Here is a 24760-nt window from a genome sequence, read left to right as displayed (position 1 = left end):
TGAGGCACTGATATATATGTCTGTCCTGATCGTCTCTGTGCTAATTGATAATTAAGAATTATCCTGATATTCAATGGATTAAAGGATCAATAAAACAGCGTTAGTTGGAAGTTTAGAGATAATTATATATATAATTTTGTTAATTGTCATCATCCACTAATTTTATGAATCAAAAGAAAGGAATGTACCACCAGTTCACCAACTACATGAGCTGATTAAAGATGACAATAATGCTTGGTAGTGCCGCAAGAGAACATACGTCTAATTTGCTAATGAATTTAAATAACTATTTTATCATTTTAGTGTATGCATTTCGAGATGAAATTTCTTTTGTAATATACAACTAACTGGCCTCTTTTTTAACGTGAATAGTTGGTTTTTTAAAGAAAATATATAGTTATTTTTTTAATTTATAATTAAAAAAATCCTTGTTAAATATGACTTATTCCAGTGTACTTATATATTTTTAGAAATGATAATAATGGTTGTCATTGTTAAATATGATTTATTTTTTTTATTTATAATTAAAAAAATTCTTGAAGAAGTTATTCTTGTTGTCTGTATATTTTTGTGTACTTCTTGTAGATCTATTTACTATTTTCTAAATTAAAAATACGTGTTTTAAAAAAATTGATTGGAGTTCGCGAAAGTAAAGTGAACTTACTAATTTCTATAGAGTTAAAAAAAAAGAGAATTAAAATCTAAAAATTTTGTTTAGAAAAATAATAATTTTTTTTATTTTATTATAAAAAAAAAACCCTATTTTTATGTATAATTATCTTATGAAGATAAATATTCAATTCATTATTATCTTATTCTTTTATCTGTCGGCTAAGTTGATAAAAATATTAAGAATTATTCTATTATATTTTTCCTTTGTTAATTAAGGATTTTAAATTATTTTTACTTTCAAGGGGTTATTAATTACTTTGCAATTAAACAAAGTGTTGAAACTGGAAAATAATTATAAGAGTGATGATTTCGGTTTAAGGATCCATGATCTATGGTTTTGCAATTTTAATGAATAAAGAAAGAGACGCCATCATTGTCCGAGCGACCAACTGAGTGAGACACAGCTTCCCTTTGAATTCACTCCATCGAAGCAGATCCCAAAAGAGGGTCCTTCATTTCTCACACACTCACTTCACAATCTTGGATTCAGAAGCTCCAATCCCTCTGAAAATCAATGCTGGCAGACACCCGACTCGCCGCCGCCTGCTAAATCCAACTCCGTGTTCGCAATGATGGTGGACACCTCAACGCTTGGGCGCTTCCACCACCAAAGACTCGAATTCAAGCGCTGTCTCCCCGCAATCATAACCTCCCACAGAACCCTCTTCACCGTCCTCTGGATCGCCGCCTTCGCCTCCGTCTTCATCTGGCAGAGGAACGTTGTCGTCGGAGGCTTCTTCCTCTTCGGTCGGACCCTCCCGCCGCGCCCGATTCCCAAGCTGAGGCCGGTGGTTTTCAACTTGACCGATTTCGGGGGTGTCGGCGACGGTGTCACCCTCAACACTGAGGCATTTGAGAGGGCCGTTTCTGCGATTTCCAAGTTGGGGAAGAAAGGTGGTGGCCAGCTCAATGTGCCTCCCGGTCGCTGGCTTACTGCGCCCTTCAATCTCACCAGCCATATGACACTTTTTGTAGCTCAAGATGCTGTTATTCTTGGACTTGATGTGAGTTCATGCTGTTATTCCCAATTCTTAATATTTTTGTTGTTTGTGCTGCTTCATGTGTGAAATGAAAACTTTGGGGGCTCTGCTGATTTTACTTCTAGTAATTTAACAGGTCAGTCAGCAGAAATGATAGTACTGTATCTAACTGCCACAATTTTTCCATGAAGTGAAAAGTTCAAAATAGAACTTTTAATGATCGTCTGAGTATATCCTTATTCTGATAAATGACTAAGCTTTGAATGTTATTTTCAGTGAGGGTTCTCCCTTTTTTTAAGAATGTTATATTGATTTTTTTCCCCCCTTCTATTGAAGGCACTACATGCTGGTTTATTTATGTCTCTGACTAAATTTGTGAAGGGTACATAGGATTGTGAAACAGGATGATAGGCACAAAGTTCATGAATCTATTTTATATTTTTATGTCATAACGAATAGGCGCATGATAAGCTTGAAAACTTATGTGCTAGGATGATAGTAGTATAACAAGCTGTTAATTATTGATTCTACTTTCTTGAACACATTGCTCATGACTTGTGTTCCCATTATGTATGTTATTCGGTCTCGTACATTTTGGTTCCTATCTCCATGAATAAAGGAGATATACAAAATTGTGGAAATTACCCAAATATCAAGCTCATGAGTCATATCATAAAATTATGGGAGGGGGTGATAGAATGTAGGTTCAGATAGGAGAAACAGGTTTTGGAGAACCAGTTTGGTATTTTAGAGACCAAAGCTATATATCTATTAAGAGAATGATGGACAGGTATTGGAGTAACCATTGTGTTTATTAACTTGGAAAAAATATATGATAGGGTACTAAGAAAAGCCTTATAAAAGGTTTTGGACAAGAAGGGAGTAAGGGTTGCATATGTTTGTACAATTAAGGACATGTAAAATGGGGTTACAACATAAAATCTTCTAATTAACGCTTTAAATGGATGAATTTGACTTGCCGAATTTCTCTTTGATTAAGCATACACTAGAATCTAAATATTTCTGCCACTCTTGTAATTGAACAATATTTCTTACATTATATTTATCATCGTATTTCTTGGTGAACAGGATGAGAAGTATTGGCCACTGATGCCACCATTGCCATCGTATGGGTATGGGAGGGAGCATCCTGGACCACGATATGGCAGTTTGATTCATGGTCAAAATCTTAAAGATATTGTGATAACAGGTTAGGATTTACATCCTGCTTCCACTGTGTGAAAAAGTAGGTTTTGAACTTTTGTTTGTCTTGATCTATCAATATAAAAAAGTGTATTTTATGTACTACTATGTGACTTTGTTATGTAGTTAAGAACCTTAGATAGCAATACTCCAAAGGCTTAAGCTAATGGTGAACTATAGTTTTGTTGATTGATCTTTTGTTATGTTAAATTTTCATGTTGATCTGATTCATCTGTGGTAATAAACTGACAGGGCATAACGGTACCATAAATGGACAGGGACAAACCTGGTGGAAAAAGTATCGTCAAAAACGTCTCAACCACACAAGGGGGCCACTTGTTCAGATCATGTGGTCTAGTGACATTGTCATTGCTAATATTACTTTGCGTGACTCTCCTTTTTGGACACTTCATCCATATGACTGCAAAAACATCACTATAAGAAATGTTACAATATTGGCTCCTGTAACTGAAGCTCCAAATACTGATGGCATAGATCCTGGCAAGTGATATTTTTACTGAGTACAAATGTTTATTCATATCTTGATCACATAGGATTGATGATATTAGATTTATTAGGAATAGTGGATAGTTGTTGGGTTTTTGTCGTGCGACGGTATCTAGGGCGTTGGGAAGCAACCTAAGAACCCAAGCTATTCACCCATGCTTACTGTTCACACTTCTCCAAAATAAATCAACAGTTTTTCCACTTTTTTAAAGCATCAATGTAGGATAGTTATGTAGCTGGTTCCACCTAGTGGCATAAGATTTTGTTGTTGTTGGTTGAGGATAGTTTTGGTAGCTTAATCTAGATGGTTGGCAAAGAGTGAACTTGAAGAGGCCACATTTAAGTTGTGGATATATTTGATGCACTAATGTAGAGAAGCTCTATCCTGTTAATACTTTGAATTTTCTGGTCAACTGAATGATTTCTAATGACCAATATATATTCCAACTGAGTCAGGCAACGGATGATTAGTGAGTGGGTTGACCTCTGTTTGCAAGTGTCACCAAATCCATGAAGGATAATTATGGATTTTTGACATGGAATTTCTTTAATATGCATAAAATGTTTGTCTGTTAGTGGTCCAGTAAGATGCAAACAATTTAACCTTCCCCAGTTACGAAACCAATGCTAATTGTATCTATTAGCTTTGTTGTTATATGGCAAATTAACAAGCTTCAAATTCTTTTGCATGAACAGACTCTTGTGAGGACATGTTGATAGAGGACTGTTACATAAGTACAGGAGATGATGCAATTGCAATAAAAAGTGGCTGGGATCAGTATGGAATTGCTTATGGAAGGCCATCCATGAATATAATGATCCGGAATCTAGTTGTTCGCTCCGTGGTCAGGTTAATCCTTAACTCACGCAACTTGCACTTTTGGCATATCTTTCAACATCCTATTTTTGGATAGCAACTAGCTGTCTGACTGCTATTCTGCATAAATTTAAGAGCCAAAATGTAAATAAATCTGTCTTTCTGAATTACAATTTCTTTATGCATCTGGCCATGCTTTATCTATAATGTATCACTTTTGGTGTGTGCAGTGTTTACAAATTTGATGACTGCATCTTTGTTAGCTTCTCGTCATTTAGATATCTGACTTGTTTTTTGAAATGGAACAGTGCTGGCGTTTCAATAGGCAGTGAGATGTCTGGTGGGGTGTCCAATGTGACTGTGGAGAATATTCTTGTATGGGGTTCTAGGCGTGCCGTGAGGATTAAGACGGCCCCTGGGCGAGGCGGATATGTTCGCCATATTACTTACCGGAATCTAACATTTGATAACGTCCGTGTTGGAATAGTAATTAAGACAGATTACAACGAACACCCTGATGATGGATATGACCCTAGTGCACTTCCTGTACTCAAAGACATAAGTTTCACCACCGTCCATGGCCAGGGTGTTCGTGTGCCAGTACGAATTCATGGCAGCGAAGAGATCCCAGTGAGAAATGTGACGTTTCGGGACATGTCAGTTGGCCTCACCTACAAGAAGAAACATATCTTTCAGTGTGCCTTTGTCCAAGGGCGCGTAATAGGGACCATCTTTCCTGCTCCCTGTGAGAACCTTGATCGGTACAATGAGCATGGACAGCTAGTTAAGCATTCTGCTTCCCAGAATGTAACAGACATAGATTATGATTTTTGAGGTTTCAAGTTCACAAATTTACCGGCCTTGTTCCATCATCAATCGGATCCTCAAGTTTCTGTCTGTATCAGATCATGTTTTTGGAGTGTAACAGTCAAGTTAATTTTCTTTCTTTTTATGGGGAAGTTAAATGTTCTATTTCTTCTTCTTCTTTTTTTTTTTTATTTGTAACACTCCAATTTATAGCTTTATTAAGTAGAGTTGTATATACGGAAAATTTTCAGATGCTTACCTGTGTTTACTAGAATATACAAATTCAGAACTCGCTGCTACGTGCTATCATTCATTCTTGATTATTTATTGTAAGCAAGAATTACTCGTGTTACTTGAAGCATCATTTTTTGGCTTAGATTCATTGCAGCATTACTTTCCGGGTCAAAATAGTAGGTAAGGTTGAAGCATTTATCACATTCATGCCACTTTTTTCACTCCCAAGTCCAAGAGATACTTTCTTTTACCAAAGATAGGAGACTCGAACCCGCAACCTCTTAATTGAGTATGGAGAGATTATACCATTTGAACTATAATTCATTAGCAAATCCAAGAGATATTTACTTTCATTTTAAAGTGAGCACAAATCTAAAAACAGGTAGAGACATAAGCTACAAGAGATTCCGTAGAGAAATATTCAATATATGCATATCAAAAATGTGAATTAAGATGGACTAGTAGTGGATGAAGTGTCCACTATTTCTTCTTGTAACTCTAGAAGTTCAATACTTTGACTATATTAGAAAGTAACAAAAAACAATTATTTAATTAATATCTTAGTCAGTCCATAAAATTCTTTAAATAACCATGTTTGTAGCAATTTGGTCTAGATAAGAAACTTGTGCATATGATTTGGTCGCGCTGTCGCTGATTCAGAGTTTTGACTGGTCTGTGTCGGAATTTGGAAGGAAAATATGGGGCTCAATGTGGGTCTAACTCACATTCTATCTAGACGGAACACCATTGGACTCCAGACCCAGTCCATTGCCTTTAATTTCAAATATATTTGCTTTTTATCATCAACTTGGGTTGGTCGAGGGGTCAGCTCACTCACCTGCTTAAACAAGTGTCGGGAATTTGAACCCTGCCTTGTGCATGCAGTAATTCATTGGCCAGCGACAGACCTTTAAGGATTAGAAAATACCGTTTGGGTAAACCAAAATTAATACTAACTTTTTCCAAAGAAAGGAATTAACATTTTTAATAGAATATAAATTTTAAATAAATTTATTATCAACCTCAATTATGATTTTAATTATATGTATATTGTTACTAATTAAAATTATTATCTCGAAATTATTATTTCACAGTTAATAAGGACGTATAATTAGTTATTATTTAAAACAAGGTTTAAATAAATCTTTTGGTCAGATTAAATTACATAATGTTAAAACTTTTTGCAATTCAAAATTAAAATCTATTTATAGAGACCAAAACAAAAAAAAGTATTTCCTGTGTACAAATCTTATATGAATTTAAATAAATAAAAATAATCGACACATAAAATAATAATAAGAAGAATATTCTTTTGTAATTCTTTTTATATATTCCCAATTTTTTTATTTGTTATTAATCCATCCATTATTTCATTCTTAATCCTAGGGAAATAATTTCTCCACCTAAAATTTGTTCCCCTATTCTTTTTCTTTTTCCTTTCTTTTCTCTCACATGTTTCACACCATTAATCTTCTTTATCCCCTTTTTTTTCTTCTTTTTCTTCTCATAAAATTTTATATCCTCTTATGTTAGAAGAATAAATTTGCTAATAAAAAATCTGGTCTATAGAAGAAGTAAAAGATATTTTCTGGTCTCAATTTTAAAAAATCATCAGAAATTAGTGAAATTATTCAAATTTTTTATCCCTAAAAAAAAAATAGAAACGGAACAAAAAAGAAGTATTAGCTCGTTACTTTATTTACTGAGTCATTACTCTGTTATCCTTATAGTTTCGTCAAAATTTTAATTAGGTTCCTATACTTTTTTTCTTTTTAATTGGATCTCTGTACTATTTTTTTTTTTCAATTAAGTCCCTCTTAGTAATAATTGACTTAATTTTATAGGGACCTAACTAAAAAAAAAATTGGTATAAGAACCTAAATTTAAAAAAAAAGTATAGGGACTCAATTAAAAAAAAATTTAGTACAAAGACTCAATTAAAAAAATATATATAAAGACCTAATTAAAAATTTCGCAAAACTATAGGATTAGCAGAATAATTAAACCTAAAAAAAATAATCGAAAAAATACTAGTGTTCGAAATTTAATATGAGAAACGACAACAAAATAATTAGAATCTCGGATATCAAATCGATGTAAATCATGAATCTGAAAAATTAATGGGGGGATTTAGTCCACTAGTGATTGATAATTGATGTAGTCATGTAGAGGTTAGTATTTGTAATTGTTGATAAAGGAGAAGGGTGTTTCTTAAAGAAGGATCAAAGGTGCAGTAATCATGAGTCACGAGTATCACGTGGACATTTTACAAGAAAAAGAATAATGAAATAATGAATGGATTGATGAAAAGTAGATAGATATATTATTAATTTATTATATGCTGAAATGCTGAATGAAGAAGAGGAAGAATAACAACTACAAGTGAACCACTCCCTTAAGACTCAGTCTTAACCCGTGACACCTCCTTCTTCATCATATTATTGTATTCATATTCTTTGCTTTGCTTTTTCTTTTCTTTTATTGCTAAATTCAACACATGTTCCCAACGCAACTATGAAGTATGAACTAACAAGTAACAACTCTTTCTTTTTTTTTGTTTGACCTATGTTTATTCTTTTTTCTTTTCTATAAATTTATAAATATATCTAGTTTGTTATAATGATCGAATTAACTTTGGTTTAACTAATCAAATTAAATTCAAATAAATCCAAAATAATTTTTATGAGAAATTAAATCTAATACTTTTAAATTATAAAATCACATATCCTTTAACTATTAAATTATAATTAATTTTGCCAATGAGTAATAGTTCAAATGGCATAGTCTCCACATACTCAATTAAGAGGTTGCGGATTCGAGTCTCCTATCTTTGGTAAAAAAAAAAAATTATAATTAATTTTACATTTTTATATCATATAAAATATATTTAAAAAGCACCGGTAATATTAATAAATTAAAGAAGGGCGACACTAAACGTCTATACCTACCTATGCCTTGTTAAGCAACCAAGCATTATATTATGAGTTATATATGTGTATTATATATGCTGCTAATTGGGTCACTCATAACAACTCACAGTTGTAAATCGATTAAATTAAAGCTGCAAAAGTTAATTAAGCGCGTTCTAAGGATGCATATCATTATGCCACGTGTATGCTTCTGCATGCTTATTCATTATTTAGGTGCTTGTAACTTCTTAGTGCATCAGCTTTTCTATTGTCTCCGCGTTTCCACTACGAGTGTGGTTAGTGTGGTGTGAGTGTTTTCTTTTTTAATTTGTTTCCTATCAAGACCTAAGAGAGGAAATTGAATAGCACTTTTAAGATGGGACATAATATATTGGAACATAATGTATTATCATGGTAGTTTTGTGTGAATTATGGCTGCATTTTGTTTATAGACACAGGATAGGACACTGAAACACAAAATTGTATTTAGTAGAGGAGATATGAACAGAGATAATGTGTTTAGAGATACTAAATTAGTATATTTTGTGTCCATCTTGATAGGAAGGACATAGAGACACTAATAAGGAACACAACTTATTTTTTATTTTTTATTTTATTATTCTTGTTAATTTTTTATAGTTATATTTTTCATCTCAAATTTTTTGAATGAAAAAAATGAGAATAAATTGAATTTTCATAATTTGTTATAGTTTATTATCAAATAGAATACAAGAACACAAAATTTTGTATCTCTATCTATTAATATCTTATTTTATCTTATTCTCAATGTCTTATCCTGTCCTATTTTTAAAAAACAACCGCAGCCTATATGTCTACAAAATAATGCACAATAATAAGTGAATACTTGTTAAATGTTGAAAATAATCTGAGTGTATTATTATGTGAGTTTATTCATGTAGGATCTAATATAAATGCTTTGGTGGAAGGATTTGAGGTGATTGCTCAATTCATGCTAGAAGAGTATAATATAACACCGGAACAAGTAATTTTCAATACAAATAAATCATGCTTGATCAATTGGACATACACACTGATGGTAATAGTTATTGGAGGTTAAATTTAATTAAAAGAAAATAGATTTAAGAATTTTGTATAACAATGTGTCAGGGTGATAATTCAATATATTTTTTTGAAAGAGTTTAGATATATACATCAATAATTGAAGAAATATAATTAATAGTGAACATTGTAATATAGTTATTTGGATACAATACTCGTAAATTGGTAATGACATAATAAGTTTATATGTCTAAATTAATGACTCTTTAATAATAATGTCGAAGGAGAATAATTAATTTAAGTGTATTAAGGTGTTTAAATGTGATAGTAGTATTTTAGTTAATTTTTATAATGTAATTGAACTGAATTTATTTTCTATTATTTTGGTGATTAAAAGTACTAATAATAATGTCAATGAGTAATAGCTCAAATGGCATAGTCTCTCCATATTCAATTAAGAGGTTACGGATTCGAGTATCCTATCTTTGGTAAAAAAAAGTATTAATAATAATTAAAAAAAAAAACTAATACGAGGAGTGTTAAGGGGCCAGCAACTTTTGTATTTTGTAACAATTAATCGGCCATCAATAGTATTTTTAATGGTATAAGATTACATCTAATGGTGGGAGATCACTCACTTTTCTTTTGATGGTTTAGTGCTGACCACAAAAATACAAAAATTACTGGCCTAGACTTTCTCTAAAAAACCTCCATGTGCGGATGTGCCATCATTTAACTAGCAAGAAGGTCAATATAACTTACCATATATGTGTTATTAATCATTAATCTTTGGACGACCAAAATAGAAGCATGACATAATGTTTGAGAGATACTTTTAACCCCTAATAATTACACACAAAATACACCATTCCATTTCCATGACTAGTCTCAAAAACAAAAGTGACTTGAGAGTAACATTCTGCAGCTCAAATTAAAATGTGGGGGAGGGGGCGCTGTTGCATGCCATGCAAAATTACAAATGCAGTTGCTTGCTTGTCAGTCCTCAGTCATCACATGTAAGTATAGCTATACATATATAGAACGTGATCAAAAAGAGAAAAATTCACAATAAAAATTAGTACTATAGGGCATTAATGAAAGAGAAGGAAGGAAGAAATTTGGGTGGGTGGTGTGAGGGCCCATAAGCCATAGCAATAGTGGGAAAAATTTAATACTCCTCATTTCCTCTACAACTTCTTGCGCGTGAATTGCGTAACTACGTCCAGTTTCACTGGGTAGATAACAGAAAATTTGAATAATGTAAATAATAGGCTGAAAATTTGACTCAATAAAAATTAAAAAAAAAACGGAAATTTGAACAATATCAACAAGTTAAACACGGTTTGCTCATGTAATCCTTGTCTCTATACTATAAATTATGAGAGTTATTCGGATAAAGATGTTGAAAACGTTTTTTTTTAAAGATATTTTTTAATAATTAAAATTTAACATATAGACAAATTAATTTGACCGAAAATGATAAATCAAATCTTGAACTGGTTTAAATTAATATTATTTTTTATAAAAAATGACTACAATATTCTATTATAGAAAATGACTAAAATACTTCTATTATATATATTAATTTTGAAAATTTTAAATTTTAGTTCTTTATTTTTCTATCGTATGATTAGAATTTAGAATTTTTAAAATTAATATATATATATATATATATATATATATATATATATATATATATAAAATAAGAGTATTTTAATTATTTTTTATAATAAAAATATTGTAGTTATTTTTTATAAAAAAATAATATTAATTTAAATTAATTTAAAATTTAATTTACTATTTTTTTAATTAAATCAATTTGTCTAACAATAATAACATAATTTAATTAACTATATATATTAAATTTTAATTATTAAAAAAATTAAAAAAAAATATTTTAGACGCATTTATCTAAGTAGTTCGCTAAATTATAAAGCACCTCGCATGCATTCATGTGTTCGACGAACGCGGCCGTAAAATAAAAGGCACAGGAACAACAGGAAAAGCCAACCACAAAAGTGTACCGCTTCCGTTCTGCCTACGCAAATACAAACGCAAACAACACGTGTTGGAAATTACTCTCAGACAAAGTTCTAATAACAATATTTAATTAATTAATATGTGTATTAGAGCAATTTCAAAACTATTAGGATTCGTTTCTTTTTCTTCTTTTTTTTTACGTAAAATTTTAACATTTGGGCCAACTGTTCCCCATAACAATGTGTCAATGTCAATCATCAAACTATTCCAACATTTTTTTTATTAATTTCGTTTTCCTTATTACTGGATTTAGGTTTGTGGTCTCTGGATTAGCTGAAACTAAAATGAGGAAAGTAGGTCTGGACGTGAGTGCTCTAGTCCACTCTTTAGACAAAGGTGAAGGGTACCTGAAAAGAATAAATTTGGATGCTTAGATTAGTAAGAAGTTTTAATAAGGTGTAGTTTGAGTTGAATGAAAGTACATGAGTTGTTTGAGCATTTATAAAATAGGGTAATAACTTGATTATAGTAGAGATAATATTTTTTAGCGATGGTGGACAATTATACTCTTTACTATATGAAAAATTATATATGTTGAATGAATTTATTATTATCTTACTAGCAATAAATAAAGTAGTGAGAGAATTCTTAACTTATTTTTTAGATTACGTCAGATCATGGATAATATGATCTAAATTTTTGTTATTTGACAAGCTTAATCCAATAAAAAAAAATGAGAGCCCTTTTGTTAATTAAGTTGTCTAAAAATGATCCAATTTAATTAGAGATGTTAGTTGAGCGAATTGAATTAGACTAATTTGACTACATATATGAATAATTTATATTTTTAAGGAGGATTGTTTATTGTAAAAAAAGATGATTTGTTATTGTAATAACCTAAATCCAAATGTTTTATTGTCATTCCAGGTATTACTTGTTCGAAAGTTTGTGAAATGATATTTGTCAGATACAGTTTAAGGATCAATAAATTAGACGGAAGATGATTACTAAGTTGTTTATGAAGGTTGGTGATGGAAGAGAGACTCGATTTTGAAAAGATGTCTGGCTGCATGGTAATTATCTGAAAGATCAGTTTCCGAGACTCTTCTCAGTTTCAAATCAAAGAGGATCCGTAATAGGGGATTGTGGGTTTTGGGATGATTAGAGTGGATATGTAACTTCCAATTGAGGTAAGAACTTTTTCAATTGGAGTTGGATCTAGTGAACCAGTTGTAAGATACCTTAAAGCTGGTTAAACTTGCATATGATAGAGAAGATAGAGTTGTGTGAAAATTTAGTAAACAAGGTGTATTTTCTACTAACTTTTTTGTACAAGTGTTGCAAGCAAAAATGATTTCGAATGATATAACAAGTTATAGCTTTATTAGGACTATTTGGACAGGTCTAGTTCCACTAAGAGTTGAGCTGTTTGTTTGGTTTGTCTTGACTGGCAAGGTTAATACGAAGGAGAGGCTGAGTCGGCTTAGGGTTGTTAACCAGGAAGATGTTGTATGCGTGTTATGTAACAAAAGTGTTGAACATGGTCACCACTTGTTTCTTGGTTGTGGTTTTTCTTGACAGGTTTGGTGTGCATTGATATCATTTGTTGGGAGGCAATGGTCTTGCTCGGAGACATTAAAGGAACATTTTCAAAGTTAGACTTAGATATCAGTTAGCAAGGAGGAGCGCAAGAGGTGGATGATGTGTTTTTGTGCGATTATTTTGACATTTGGTTAGAAAGAAATAGAAGGATTTTTCAGAATAAAGGAAAAGAGGTTGACGAGATTATCAACTTGTCCTTTTTGAACTACATGGAGTGGTTAGGTGTGGATCCCTTTTATTGTTGATGGCAATGCCAAAGATGAGAATGGGATAACTATTAGTGTTCTTTGCATTGCTTATTTTTCTTTGGTTGTTTTAAGTTGTTATGTTGGATGTCTTCTTTTACTCCACTTTATGTGCTGAGCTTATTACTTAAAAAAAAAAATTAGTGACAGTACACATTTTTTTAATCTTTAATTGGGTTGCTCGATCACAAACATAGAACAAAGAGCAAAAGTTCAACGAAACAGTTAGGTTGAGTTAACTATTAAAACAACTGCTCCATCTTAACAAAAGGCATACCAAAACATCCAACATAGCACAAAAACCAAATAAAAAATATCTCCTACTCAAAAAGACAAAAATAACCAAAACACCGTAGCATTAACATTAAATCTTCAAAAGATACCTTGCACACATTATTCTCTATAAACGAAACTAGCGCTAGTTTTATGTCGCTCTCCGTATTCTTCTGGTTCTTTTTTTATTGTACTGTCAATTGTGTTGATATTTTCTCTCTGTCCTGCGTTGCATAAATGATCCACCACAACTTTTTCATTACTACATTGTAAACCTAGTTGGGAGCGCAAATTTCATGCTCCTACTCCTTCCTCTGAGTCATCTATATCATTAGCATCACTTGTTTTAGGGTCATTTTTTTTCTCTCTAAATCTTGCACACTTCTCTTCTTTGTTTGGTACTTTTCTCTTATTTCTTTCTTATGCCTTTCCTTCTTAATAGATGTGTGATCGCTCCCTTATTTTTTTTGTGAGATCTTCTGTTCTTCTTCCCTTGGTTATGCTTTCATTCTTTTTTGAAATTGCTTTCCTCATTTTAGTCACTTTTTTATCATTGAATTCTTTACTTAACTTCTTGCTTTCTTCCATCCTAACTTGTGTCAAATTTTTCTTAATAACATTTTCAAAATTAGGCGGAAGTAGAAGTCCTAAAAAAGATTCATCTTCGTTATCCTCGTTAACTTCTTTTTGACTCCTTTGTAAGTCTAATTGTGTCTCTTGTATTACTTCTTCATAATTTCTATAATCATAGATGCATCTAATTACTTGAATTTGAACCTTTCACGGAGGTTAGGTTCTTCATCGTTTATAAATAAAGAGGATCTAGTATCTCTATCTGCTTATCTACCTTCTTATAAGTTAATAAAGGATCTGACTTAAGTAACAGAGTTCCTTACAAGTATCATCACCATCTATTTGAAGGTGTTGGATAACTCCTTATCAAACGGTAAAGTAAAAAATTTTATCCAATAAAGTCTGGATCTAGATCCATATTATATTGATTTTAGGTAATTCCACAAAATACATATTAATGTTATAAATTAATTTTTTTTTTATAAATATAGTAAATATCAAGTATATACAAATATCTTTATCCTTTGTTCACTAATTTTGTGAGCTTAGTAATAATTTATTAGTTTTAATGGAAAAAAAAATAGAAAAGAAACAAAGGGGAGAGTGGACTAGGAAAAGTCTAATAGTAGAGTTTGGGAGAGTCATGGAAGGCAACAAATTAAAGAAAGGCCGAAAGCAGCATTTAAAAAGGAAGAGTACACCCATATATTCCTCGTGCTTCAATTTCAATTTCATTTTCCCTCTTCCCTGGACCCCGCAATTTAAAATTAAATAATCCTTTTTCAATTTTCCAACTTATATACCCTCTCCTATATAAAATAAAAGTCTCATCAGGACGACGGAACCATCCGCTCTCTCTTCAAAAATCAAAGCCTCGCTAATATCTGCAAAAATGTCCAGCTCATCGGAGTATTCTGGAGTTTCCGGCCAAAATCCGGTCAAGTCGCCGGAGATCTCCACGTTTTCCCAGACTTGTAATCGGTTGAGCCAATACCTCAGAGAAAACGGTTCCTTCGGTGACCTCACCCTCGGCATAACAAAACGCAACCCCGCCCCTGAAACACACGGTACCTCTCAATTTCCCAAATTGCCCCCCTATTCCGTTTCTATTTTCTGTTACGAAATGTATATGTTTGATTTTTGGAGTGCATGCATGTTAACCGGTCCCAATTTTCTCAACATTCTGTTAGAGGAGGAGTCACGTTTTTTTTATTTCTCTCTTTTTGGGATAAGATTAAACCGTATTTCCTGGATACCGGGGAACGAGGAGGATAATCATATATTAAGGGATTTGCTTAATCATCTTTTTTAATAAGAGTGCGAATGTGCGATGGACTTGAATGATGTATTCCGTTCTCTACGGCTCTCTGAATCTTCTGTTTATTATTTGACGGCAGGGTCACCTGAGAATTCATGCTATTCTGCAACAACCATGGAGTTATTTCCCACAAAGGAGAACAATAATGTGACAACCATGGATCTTCTTTATCCACGTGCTCCTGCTTATGCTCCAGCCCCGGTAAACACAAGGTATGCGTGTTTCTTCTTGCTTTTCATGCACCGCACCGTTTCTTTTCTGCGTTTAACAAAATTACTCATGTGCAGTGCATTCAAGGATGGTAAAGGTGCACAGTTAACAATCTTTTATGGTGGAGAAGTGATGGTGTTTGATGACATTCCTGCTGAGAAAGCGGAGGAGATTCTGTCCTTGGCTAAAAGAGGGAACTCTTCTGCATGCGCTTCTACTCAGCACACCCGGCCTTACTTGTTTCAACCCCATTCCCAGCTACAGTCCGCACCTGTTGTTGGTGGTAATTTCTTTTCATTTATTTAGAGTGATTAAACAGCAAAAATGATATATCATTGTGAGTTATTCTCTAATCGTAAATTTCATTTTTATGTGCAGATCTACCTATTGCAAGGAAGGCTTCGCTGCATCGGTTCCTGGAGAAGAGAAAGGATAGGTAGGCCTCCCAAACAATTGTTTGGTTTATCTTTTTTTTTTTGAGGAATGTTAGGGTCAGCAATTTTTGTGTTTTATAATCATCAATTGGCCATCAATAGTGTTTTTAATGGTGTGAGATTACATCGAATGATAGGAGATCACTTACTTTTCTCTTTTGATGGTTAAGTATTGGCCACAAAACACAAAAGTTGCTGGCCTCTAGACTTTCTCTTGTTTGTTTCTATGCACCCCTGTCATGTTGGTTTATCAATTGGAAGTTAAATCTTGTTGTATAAGGTGCTGTTTTAGGCCTAATTGACTAATTATTATGTTGTGTTTGCAGAATTGCTTCAAAAGCACCATATCAAACCAGCAGCCCCGTCTCGGTCCCTAATAAAGCAGCTGAGTCGTCTATGGCATGGCTTGGGTTAGGAGCTTAATCAACACACTATTAAAAGCAGTTTTGTTCATAATTGGTGGACTGCTCAATTAGGCTTTTTGTTATTTTGGTTTCAGCCTATCCCCACTGCTATATATCAAGACTAAGACAAATATAGATCTAACTTTATTCCTATTTAGCTTCTGCCTAGTTATTTCTTTCCTTGTAATTATTAGTATCTCAAACATTTTGGATTCAATACTATTTCATTCCATTTGTTTTATGTTTTATGAATTTTTTTCCCTCTTGTTAATAATTCCTTCCTCATCAACCGAAATGATCAAATGAATGATAATAAAATTAATCTTTAATAAAATATTATATGATATCCAAATCTGATAATAATTGTGATAAAGTAAAATGTTTAACACGTTTTGGGAGTCAAACTACTAATTTATATGTGGTGGTTCAAGGAAAGGGAGGAAATTGGTCAAAGTTGGAGTGGTGTCACTAAGTGGGTCCCGTCTTTTGGCACCTGTATCGCATGCCTCAACCACCTAAGATTTTGAAGTTAGGGTAAGATTTTGAAGTTAGGGTACGTGAGTGCTTGTGCCCTTTATAACTGCGCACCTTCTTCCCATTTTCTGCCACTATTCTTGAATGATGTGGCATCAATAAATCCAACTGTTCAGCCAATGTTATAAGTCAAAGAAGGCAACAAATATATATTTTAGGAAACATTTCAAGTGCATTGGAAGTATCGGTGTTCTAGTTATTTTGGTGCTCTAGTTATTTTAACCATTGATCTGAATTATAAAAAATATATATAATATATATTAATTAAAATCAATGGTTAAAATAATTGGTGCACCGGTACTCCCGGTGCACTTGAAATGTTTCCTATATTTTAATCAGGCAACAAGTATGAACTAAATGGTACTCTTTTTTATAATTTTCCTTGTGTATTTCATTATGAGAGAACACCTTTTGTATACAAGCCTCTAATAATCTTTTTGGTACAAGAAGAAAATAAAAATGAGCCAAACATGAAGGAGACAGCATGAAAATTTAGATGAAAGGTTACTGTCCTCTAATAATTTAGACATTATTTATTAGAGAGGGGTACTATTCTTTCTCTCAGATTTTTTTTTTTAGCGTTATGTTCAGCCACCAAAAAACACGAAGGAGATCTAGTTGAGTAATGGTACTTAATAATTACCGAACATGTAGTAGTTTTTTTTAACTATTTTAGAGACAAATTGAAAACATGTGTTTAATCTACTTAAACAAAATTATTATAGGTATAGATGCTTAAGATTAACTAACTTTTTAATCCCTAAATATTCAATTTTTTTATTTTAGTTTTGATCCAACAAAATTTTAATAAAGGTTTGTTTGTTTTTGTTATTAGTTTTTTCAGTACATAATAAGTTAAATGTTAATATTAAAATATTAACATGGTAAAATGTCCTACATTATTATTTAATGGCACAAACTAACTAACTAACGAAAGCATATTAAAATAGACACTTTTTAATATTTTTGGATCAAAATTTGAAGAATAATTTTGTAGAAAATCAAAAACAAAAAACAAAAAAATATTTATGCCTAATATAAGATGGCCATTCACCTTTTATAGAAAAATGAGATTAATTTTTTCAAAAAATAAAAAATATATAGATAGTGAAATGAATTAGTTGCACACACGTATCTTATTAGGTCAAAAGCATGTTTTGTGTGTTGCGACTAAATATATAAGAATTTTCGTTCTTCAAGGCAGTGGCACTAGATTGACACTTACACTTTTCTACCATTTTATGTGCACTTATTTTTCCATTTCTCAAGTGAAAAAAGAAAAAAGTGACGAGAAGGGAGGGGGTTTATCAAATCAGAGAATAGAATTTTTCTTTTTCTTCTAAGATGCCAAGAACCATAAGGTATAAGGTATAAACAAACACTTTTTTTCTCTCTTAATTAGAATTTTTCTACAGCCACAAAAACTAATAACAATAACAATAGAACAAAATAACATTTCACATAAAACGGAAGGCCTAACTATACGCATATGTAGATATCACTATCATATAGTAATATAGTATCATACAACAAACTAAGATTTTAAATTGAACTTATAATTCTAATAAACGAAAAATATATAAGAATTGATTTTTTTGGTTGCCCCACCAAACATGTTATAGTTTTTGTCCAGATACTTTCATTGAGTACACTTTAGGCCCAGTTGTTTTATTTTTATCACTCGCTATTTGATACAACCTTCCTTTTGGTCATGAGGTTGCTACAACCTTACCAACTTTATGGTCACCATGTGATATGCTTTTTGCGAAATAAAAGAGTTTTTGGTCAAGTCATTTTTAGGCCTAATATCATCTCAAAAATGGGCTTTTTTTCCCTTGCAAAAATTTGACAAATTTACTCACAAATATGCAAACTAGCATTATTTTGCTGTGAAAATCGTTTTTGGTCTTAGAGTTAGTCTTTGTTGGCTTGGTCCAACCCAATCCATGACCAAAAATGAAAGAGTACCCTATTTTATTGTTTGATTCTTTTTGGCATAATGGAATATTGGTATTGAACTTCCCTGTTTTTATTCCAACAAGATTCTTCAAAAACTAGACAACAAACAAGAACATAATTTTCAGACCAGAAACTAAAAAACAAAACCAAGCTAGATTATACCATAAATATGATTTGGACAAAAATCCAAGTTAGTTTAACTAAAGTATGACAAAACAAAGCTAGTTCTCAGGCCAGAAACAAGAGAGCTAGTTGAGTATTTTTCTTTTTTTGTAATTTAAAACAACAAAAGATTTAGCATTAAAAAAAATTAGTTCAATTGAATACAGGGTCAATACAGTGAAACACAACCTATCTGCCGTGGTATTTTAAAAAGAAAAAAAAAACTGCCCTACAAAATATATAAAAGAAATCTATCCGCAAACGCTTTGGGATGCTTTTCCATTTTCACCCCCGGCCCCATTTTCTTTTAATGGAAAATATAATTGAAGTTAGTTTGTTTGTTTTTTATTTTTTATTTTATTTTTGAAGTATTAAAAGGGGGTAAGTGTATCTGAGACTGAGTCCCTCTCCAGTATCATCTTCTTCGTCTTTGTTTGTCTCTGTTTTCTCTCACATCCTCTCCCTTTCGAGGGGTTTTTTCTTTTCCCTTTTTTTTCTTTTTTTTTTCTCCTTTTTGTTTTCTCTCTTTTTTTTTTGTTTGTCTTATATTTTGTGTTTTGATTTGTTCCGTTTCCTTTTTTTTTTCTGTTCTTCCCTTTTGTTATTATCCTTTCATCATCGTCTTCAAACCCTAACCCTAGGAATCGAAGATGCAGCAACACAGGTTGAGACAGCATGCTATGATGCAGCACTCTCTCTATCACCACCCTGCTCTCCTAACTCCTCCACAGGTTCATCTACTCTTTATTTATTTGTTTTTAATTGTTGATTTTTTTCAGCTTTATTTCTTCTCAGAAATTAGCATGTTTTCTTTGTGATTACTGTTTGCTGCTTAAATTTTCAGCTATTTCGTCAAGCTCAAGCTTTTTTGTTATGTTTTGGGATTAGATTAGATACGTTTGAATTACCCTAGAATTTAGGTGAAACGCTGGGTACTCACGCTATGATTCCTATTGTTTTAATTAGATTACTTGTGAGGAGAGTAGAATAGTAGATGATTTTGATTTTAGTTTTTTTCCCCCTTTGTTTTTACATTTTTATTTTGCAGATTGAGCCTATCTTGAGTGGAAATCTGCCTCCTGGCTTTGATTCAAGTTCATGCCGCAGTGTGTGAGTGTTAATGAACATTTTATTACTTTTTTTTTTAAAAATATTATTTTAAAATGTCGAGTATTTTTGTTTAGTTCGACATGTTCATCTTCCCGTATTTTAGTACCTTAAGGAAGTGGCTCGTTGACTTCACTGCCTCTTAGATAATTTATTATATCCTTTGCGAGAATTCTTCTCAAAAAAAGTTTCTGCTCGGTTTATGTATTTTTAGTTGGCAAGTTGACTCTCTTATGTTCTAGGTTTATGAAGCGCTTTTCTTTGATGTGTATTGATTTTTTATATTGCTAATCGTTAATCAAATTTGATGAAATGCATGAAATGCAGCTATGTAGGCAACATTCATCCTCAGGTTTCAGAATCCCTTCTTCAAGAGCTTTTTTCAAGTGCAGGCGCACTTGAAGGATGCAAGCTCATTAGGAAAGATAAGGTCAGTTTTCTTAATATTCATCTTTTTAAATGCAATAAAATGACTTACAGTAGAGTCCATGATTCCTGTCAGCTGTTGGAAATAGATATTTCTACGTATTTCTTTCTCTTCTCACAATGATGGTTTTCTTCAAACATTTAATTTGCAGTCGTCATATGGCTTCGTTGATTACTTTGATCGCAGTGCAGCTGCATTTGCCATTGTAACTCTCAATGGAAGGCACATGTAAGTTTGATTTTAATTTTTTGTTTCGAGTTATGGAACAGCTTTTACTAGATTCATATTATGATGTGTTGCGTGTACTATGCAGCTTTGGCCAGCCTATTAAGGTTAACTGGGCTTATGCTAGCAGCCAGAGAGAGGATACTTCAGGTTACATATATATATATATATATATATTTCCTTGAAACGTACTTTGCAATGTCTTATTACAGTTCTTATTTTGTGGAATAACAACTTTACCCTTTGTTTTGTTTTGGATTCAGGTCATTTTAATATTTTTGTTGGTGACCTTAGCCCTGAGGTTACAGATGCAACCTTGTTTGCTTGCTTCTCTGTGTATCCCACTTGTTCGTAAGTTTCTAAATGTCATTTTGTTATTGTAGGTTACATGTAACATGACGTGAGAAGTAATTTGACTTGAGTATGTATCTGAATTCAATTCATAGTAACAATAAACTCGTGCTAAATTGATTTCAGAGATGCGAAGGTAATGTGGGATCAGAAAACAGGGCGGTCCAGGGGATTTGGCTTTGTTTCTTTTCGAAATCAGCAGGCATGAAATCTTCAACTTATTACATTTTTCTCTTCCTATCTTAATATTCTTTGGGATTATTTTGTGTGTTTGTCATGCTAATGTAGTGTCTTTATTTTGTAATATACTTTATCAGGATGCCCAAAGTGCCATAAATGATTTAACTGGTAAGATTTTTGTTTTGGAATTGCTAGATTTTTATCTCTCTCATTGTGTCTCTGGTTTATGTCTGTTATATGTTATATTTGTTATAGAAAATTTATGTCTCTTTCATCACATATTTTTCTTCTTTACACCTTAATGGAACATTGTGTATATATATATATATATATATTGGAAAACTTACGATATCAAATCTTGCTACAAGCTATAACCATGTGATAGCTTAATAATAGAAAACCGTATTCAGGAACTGTGTGAAATTTAATATATATTGCTCCATATTGTTACTACCGAGGCCTCAGGTGGGGGGAACTGATGATGGGGGCCTAATTGGCCAGATATTTGGGCTGAAGGATCAAATAACCCTTTTTTTTCCCAATTATATCAGTGTTGAGAAAATATTTTGTGGTGATGAGGTTCTCATCATTGATAATGATAGTTTTCCTTGGATTTATAAGCTGCTGTTTTTATTTTTGCCCATTCCTAGTTTGTAGTTCACACATTAGCACCTTCTATTGTTTATGAAACTTTTAATATTTTTCTGACACTTTAGGTAAGTGGCTTGGAAGTAGACAGATACGCTGCAACTGGGCCACTAAAGGGGCTAACAGCAATGATGAAAAGCAGAGTTCGGATTCTAAAAGTGTTGTGGAGTTAACTAATGGAACATTGGGTGAGATTACTGAGTTTATTCTTGTAAAATTCTATTTAGTGGCTCCTTTTTTACACCCCCCCCCCCCTTTTTCATTTTGTTCCTGTGGTTTGCATCTAGACTGTAGAAATTGTTGAATTCGTTGTCTACTTTTTGAAAGCTCCTATGAGATCTACATCATGATTTTTCTTTCTTATTATCATTTTAAGGTGGCACTTCAATATATTATGTGTTCATGCTGCTGATGTGTATCATAATATTTCATAGTTGATGTTTTTCAAATAATTATTTTTTTAATGTATGGATACTTTTCCATTTATTGTTTGTAGTAGCCTGATTGTAGATTATGCTTGGTGGATGCTTTTCATTTCATGGTTATCTTGTTTTCTAATTGCAGAAGAAGCGCAGCAAGTAACCAGTGATGATGCACCAGAGAAGAATCCTCAATATACCACTGTTTATGTTGGCAATCTCGCTCCAGAGGCAAGGGTTTTTTTTTTTTTGGCCATTTTGATATAACCTAGTCTTATAGCTTTATTGAAAGGTGGAGTGCTTTGGCAGTCAGTTGTCTCTATTAGCAGTACAGATATGCTAGGTTGCTAGCTATAAAATGCGACATATTCCTGCAAATTAAGCTTTATCGAAAATTACTTTTTAGAAGTTCTCATAGGTATTGAAATTGCAGGTTACATCTGTTGATCTTCATCACCATTTTCATGCCCTTGGTGTTGGAATTATTGAAGATGTTAGGGTGCAACGAGACAAAGGTTTTGGATTTGTGAGATACAGTACACATGATGAAGCAGCTCTTGCTATCCAGATGGGTAATGCTCGGATTCTGTTTGGCAAACCTGTCAAGGTATGCTGTTTGCAGGATATTTGTTTGCCGATAATTCTATTATCTTTTATGCCGTATTGCTATTCTCTGTGTTATTTAAGATGGTGTTAATGGCATATGACTTGGTTGTTTTCATATTTTCCTATCTCAAGTTTAAGGGGTTTATTAAACTGGATTTTGCTGTCAACTGGAGGCTTTATTATTATTATTATTATTATTATTATTATTATTATTATTATTTGATCTGGTGAAATTCCAACTAGCTTATTCACCGTGGAACTCCTGTCTCGCAAACTCTCAAAACAACTTGCTATAAATTTTGTCATGGAAAATGGAATCTTTCATACTCAAAAGGCTCTGCATAATGGCATTGTATCTGATCCAAATTTTTGGTGTTTCGGCAGTGTTCATGGGGTAGCAAGCCCACTCCTCCTGGAACAGCCTCTACTCCTCTTCCCCTACCTAGCACTGCACATGTGCCTGGCTTTTCTCCTGTGGGACTTGCAGCGTATGAACGTCAAATGGCTCTGAGCAAGATGGGTGGTGCGCATGCGGCGCTAATGCATCAGCAGAATCAGCATGCTGCCATGAAGCAGGCAGCCATGGGAATGGGTGCTCCTAACCAGCACCTTATGTACTATCAGTAAAATGTGTTATGCAACTCCCCTAGTTAAAGAAGGGAGTATTATATAGTATTGAACCTCCAGAATACAGCTACAGTATCATCTACTCTTTTTTTGGGGTTCCTTTTAACCCCTCCCTCTCTTTTCTCTCTTCTCCTCTTCCTTCCACCCGTATGTTTAGCTCTTTCCATTAGATAATTTTTTCGGTTGCTGGTTGTACGTCTATTTATGCTTTTGTACATGTGTATTACTATAATTGGTCCTGTGTGCACTGATAGTGTCTCTTGTTTTCTAATTGGAAAGATTGCATGATTCTGTTGGGTGGCCGATGATTGTGTTTTTCCTAATATATAACAAATTAAAACCTGCTCGCCATGTCAAAATGTTTTAAACCTTTAATATTTTTCTATAAACTATGCTCGAAAGATATGCCAAGTTCCACTTGCGGGAGAAAAACTCAAGCTTACTCAGGTTTCCTCTATAAAAGGTCTTCAAACATAGATGTTAAGTAGGCCGTTTTGCCTTGTTGATTCCATGATTTTTAGTTTGTTAGCGAGACTAAAGATTACACACACGATACCTCCTTTTTGCTCTTAATGAGAGACCACGATACTTGGTAGTTGGTAATATTCTAATCTTTAATACCAATGAACGCCAACTATGCTAGCTCTAAAACTAAAGAAAATTGTTAAACCCAAACTAATAGGATTGGAGCGTGAAAAGGTTAAGGAATCGGATATGTTCAAGATTTAGTTTAACTCTTGGGTGACCAACAGTACCTATAAACTGCTTTGGGACCATATTACAATTATTTTTGCATAAAGCATGGTATAATTCGTAATTTCCGTGCATGACCGCTAGATGATGAACTCGTTCGTAATTTTTGCTTTGCTTATATAGAATGGAAAGAATTAAAATGAACAGCAAATGAATTTGGCCAGAGTTATACTAGTTTGAAGACATAACATAATAAGACAATACTCACTAATCAAATGCTTTCGTTTACATGTTAATAACCGAATAAATGTTTATGAACTCTTTTATATTGATTGTGCCAAATTTAAATTCTTGATTGAGATATAAAGCATGCTTTAATCAGATTTTAATTTTTTTCTCAAATTAGTAAAGTTATTTGTATCCTTAATAATTGTCTTCCACGCCCTAATGTTTTATCCGATGTGCGGAGCAAAAACTGAATAATCCGGTGCATTTCTCTGTATACATTTTGCTTCCATTAAGAATGGTTTATACAATATGCTAATGGCATATTCGGAAGAACAATTAAAAGGGGAGTTGCGAAGCATAAAGTAGCTGGGATTTTGATCAAGTGTTGATGATTTATGTTGGCTAC

At 32.7% G+C, this 24760-nt stretch overlaps 3 protein-coding genes across 4 annotated transcripts; all 3 read left to right on the top strand.

Annotated features, from left to right (window-relative positions):
- The first annotated feature begins 761 nt into the window (after positions 1 to 761).
- LOC107638405 (Pectin lyase-like superfamily protein) lies at positions 762 to 5344 on the top strand. The gene is made up of 5 exons (XM_016341659.3): positions 762 to 1676; positions 2742 to 2862; positions 3108 to 3356; positions 4059 to 4212; positions 4488 to 5344. Exons 1-5 carry the CDS (start codon positions 1242 to 1244, stop codon positions 5011 to 5013), a joined length of 1485 nt encoding a protein of 494 aa, XP_016197145.1. The 5' UTR covers positions 762 to 1241; the 3' UTR covers positions 5014 to 5344.
- Positions 5345 to 14506: 9162 nt separating this feature from the next.
- On the top strand, positions 14507 to 16429 carry JAZ1 (jasmonate-zim-domain protein 1). 2 transcript variants are annotated; one of them, XM_016341662.3, is made up of 5 exons: positions 14507 to 14889; positions 15220 to 15352; positions 15428 to 15633; positions 15729 to 15786; positions 16111 to 16429. In XM_016341662.3, the coding sequence occupies exons 1-5, from the start codon at positions 14715 to 14717 to the stop codon at positions 16205 to 16207; spliced, it is 669 nt and encodes a 222-aa protein (XP_016197148.1). In that variant the 5' UTR covers positions 14507 to 14714; the 3' UTR covers positions 16208 to 16429. The 2 variants fall into 2 exon arrangements, with proteins under 2 accessions (XP_016197148.1, XP_088341583.1); XM_088485457.1 differs by having other exon boundaries at positions 14537 to 14889; positions 15220 to 15633.
- A 2554-nt stretch (positions 16430 to 18983) lies between these two features.
- Positions 18984 to 23736, top strand: LOC107638409 (oligouridylate-binding protein 1). Its single transcript, XM_016341663.2, has 12 exons — positions 18984 to 19574; positions 19892 to 19953; positions 20278 to 20380; positions 20529 to 20605; positions 20691 to 20752; positions 20866 to 20953; positions 21080 to 21155; positions 21271 to 21301; positions 21850 to 21969; positions 22346 to 22431; positions 22634 to 22807; positions 23191 to 23736. The coding sequence occupies exons 1-12, from the start codon at positions 19494 to 19496 to the stop codon at positions 23431 to 23433; spliced, it is 1203 nt and encodes a 400-aa protein (XP_016197149.1). The 5' UTR covers positions 18984 to 19493; the 3' UTR covers positions 23434 to 23736.
- The last annotated feature ends 1024 nt before the right edge of the window (positions 23737 to 24760 follow it).

Source organism: Arachis ipaensis, chromosome B4, assembly GCF_059453495.1.
Source record: "Arachis ipaensis isolate K30076 ecotype BB chromosome B4, ASM5945349v1, whole genome shotgun sequence".
NCBI classification, from domain to species: Eukaryota; Viridiplantae; Streptophyta; class Magnoliopsida; order Fabales; family Fabaceae; genus Arachis; species Arachis ipaensis.
Note: the sequence above shows the minus strand (reverse complement) of the source record. Positions and strands in the feature narration are given on the sequence as shown.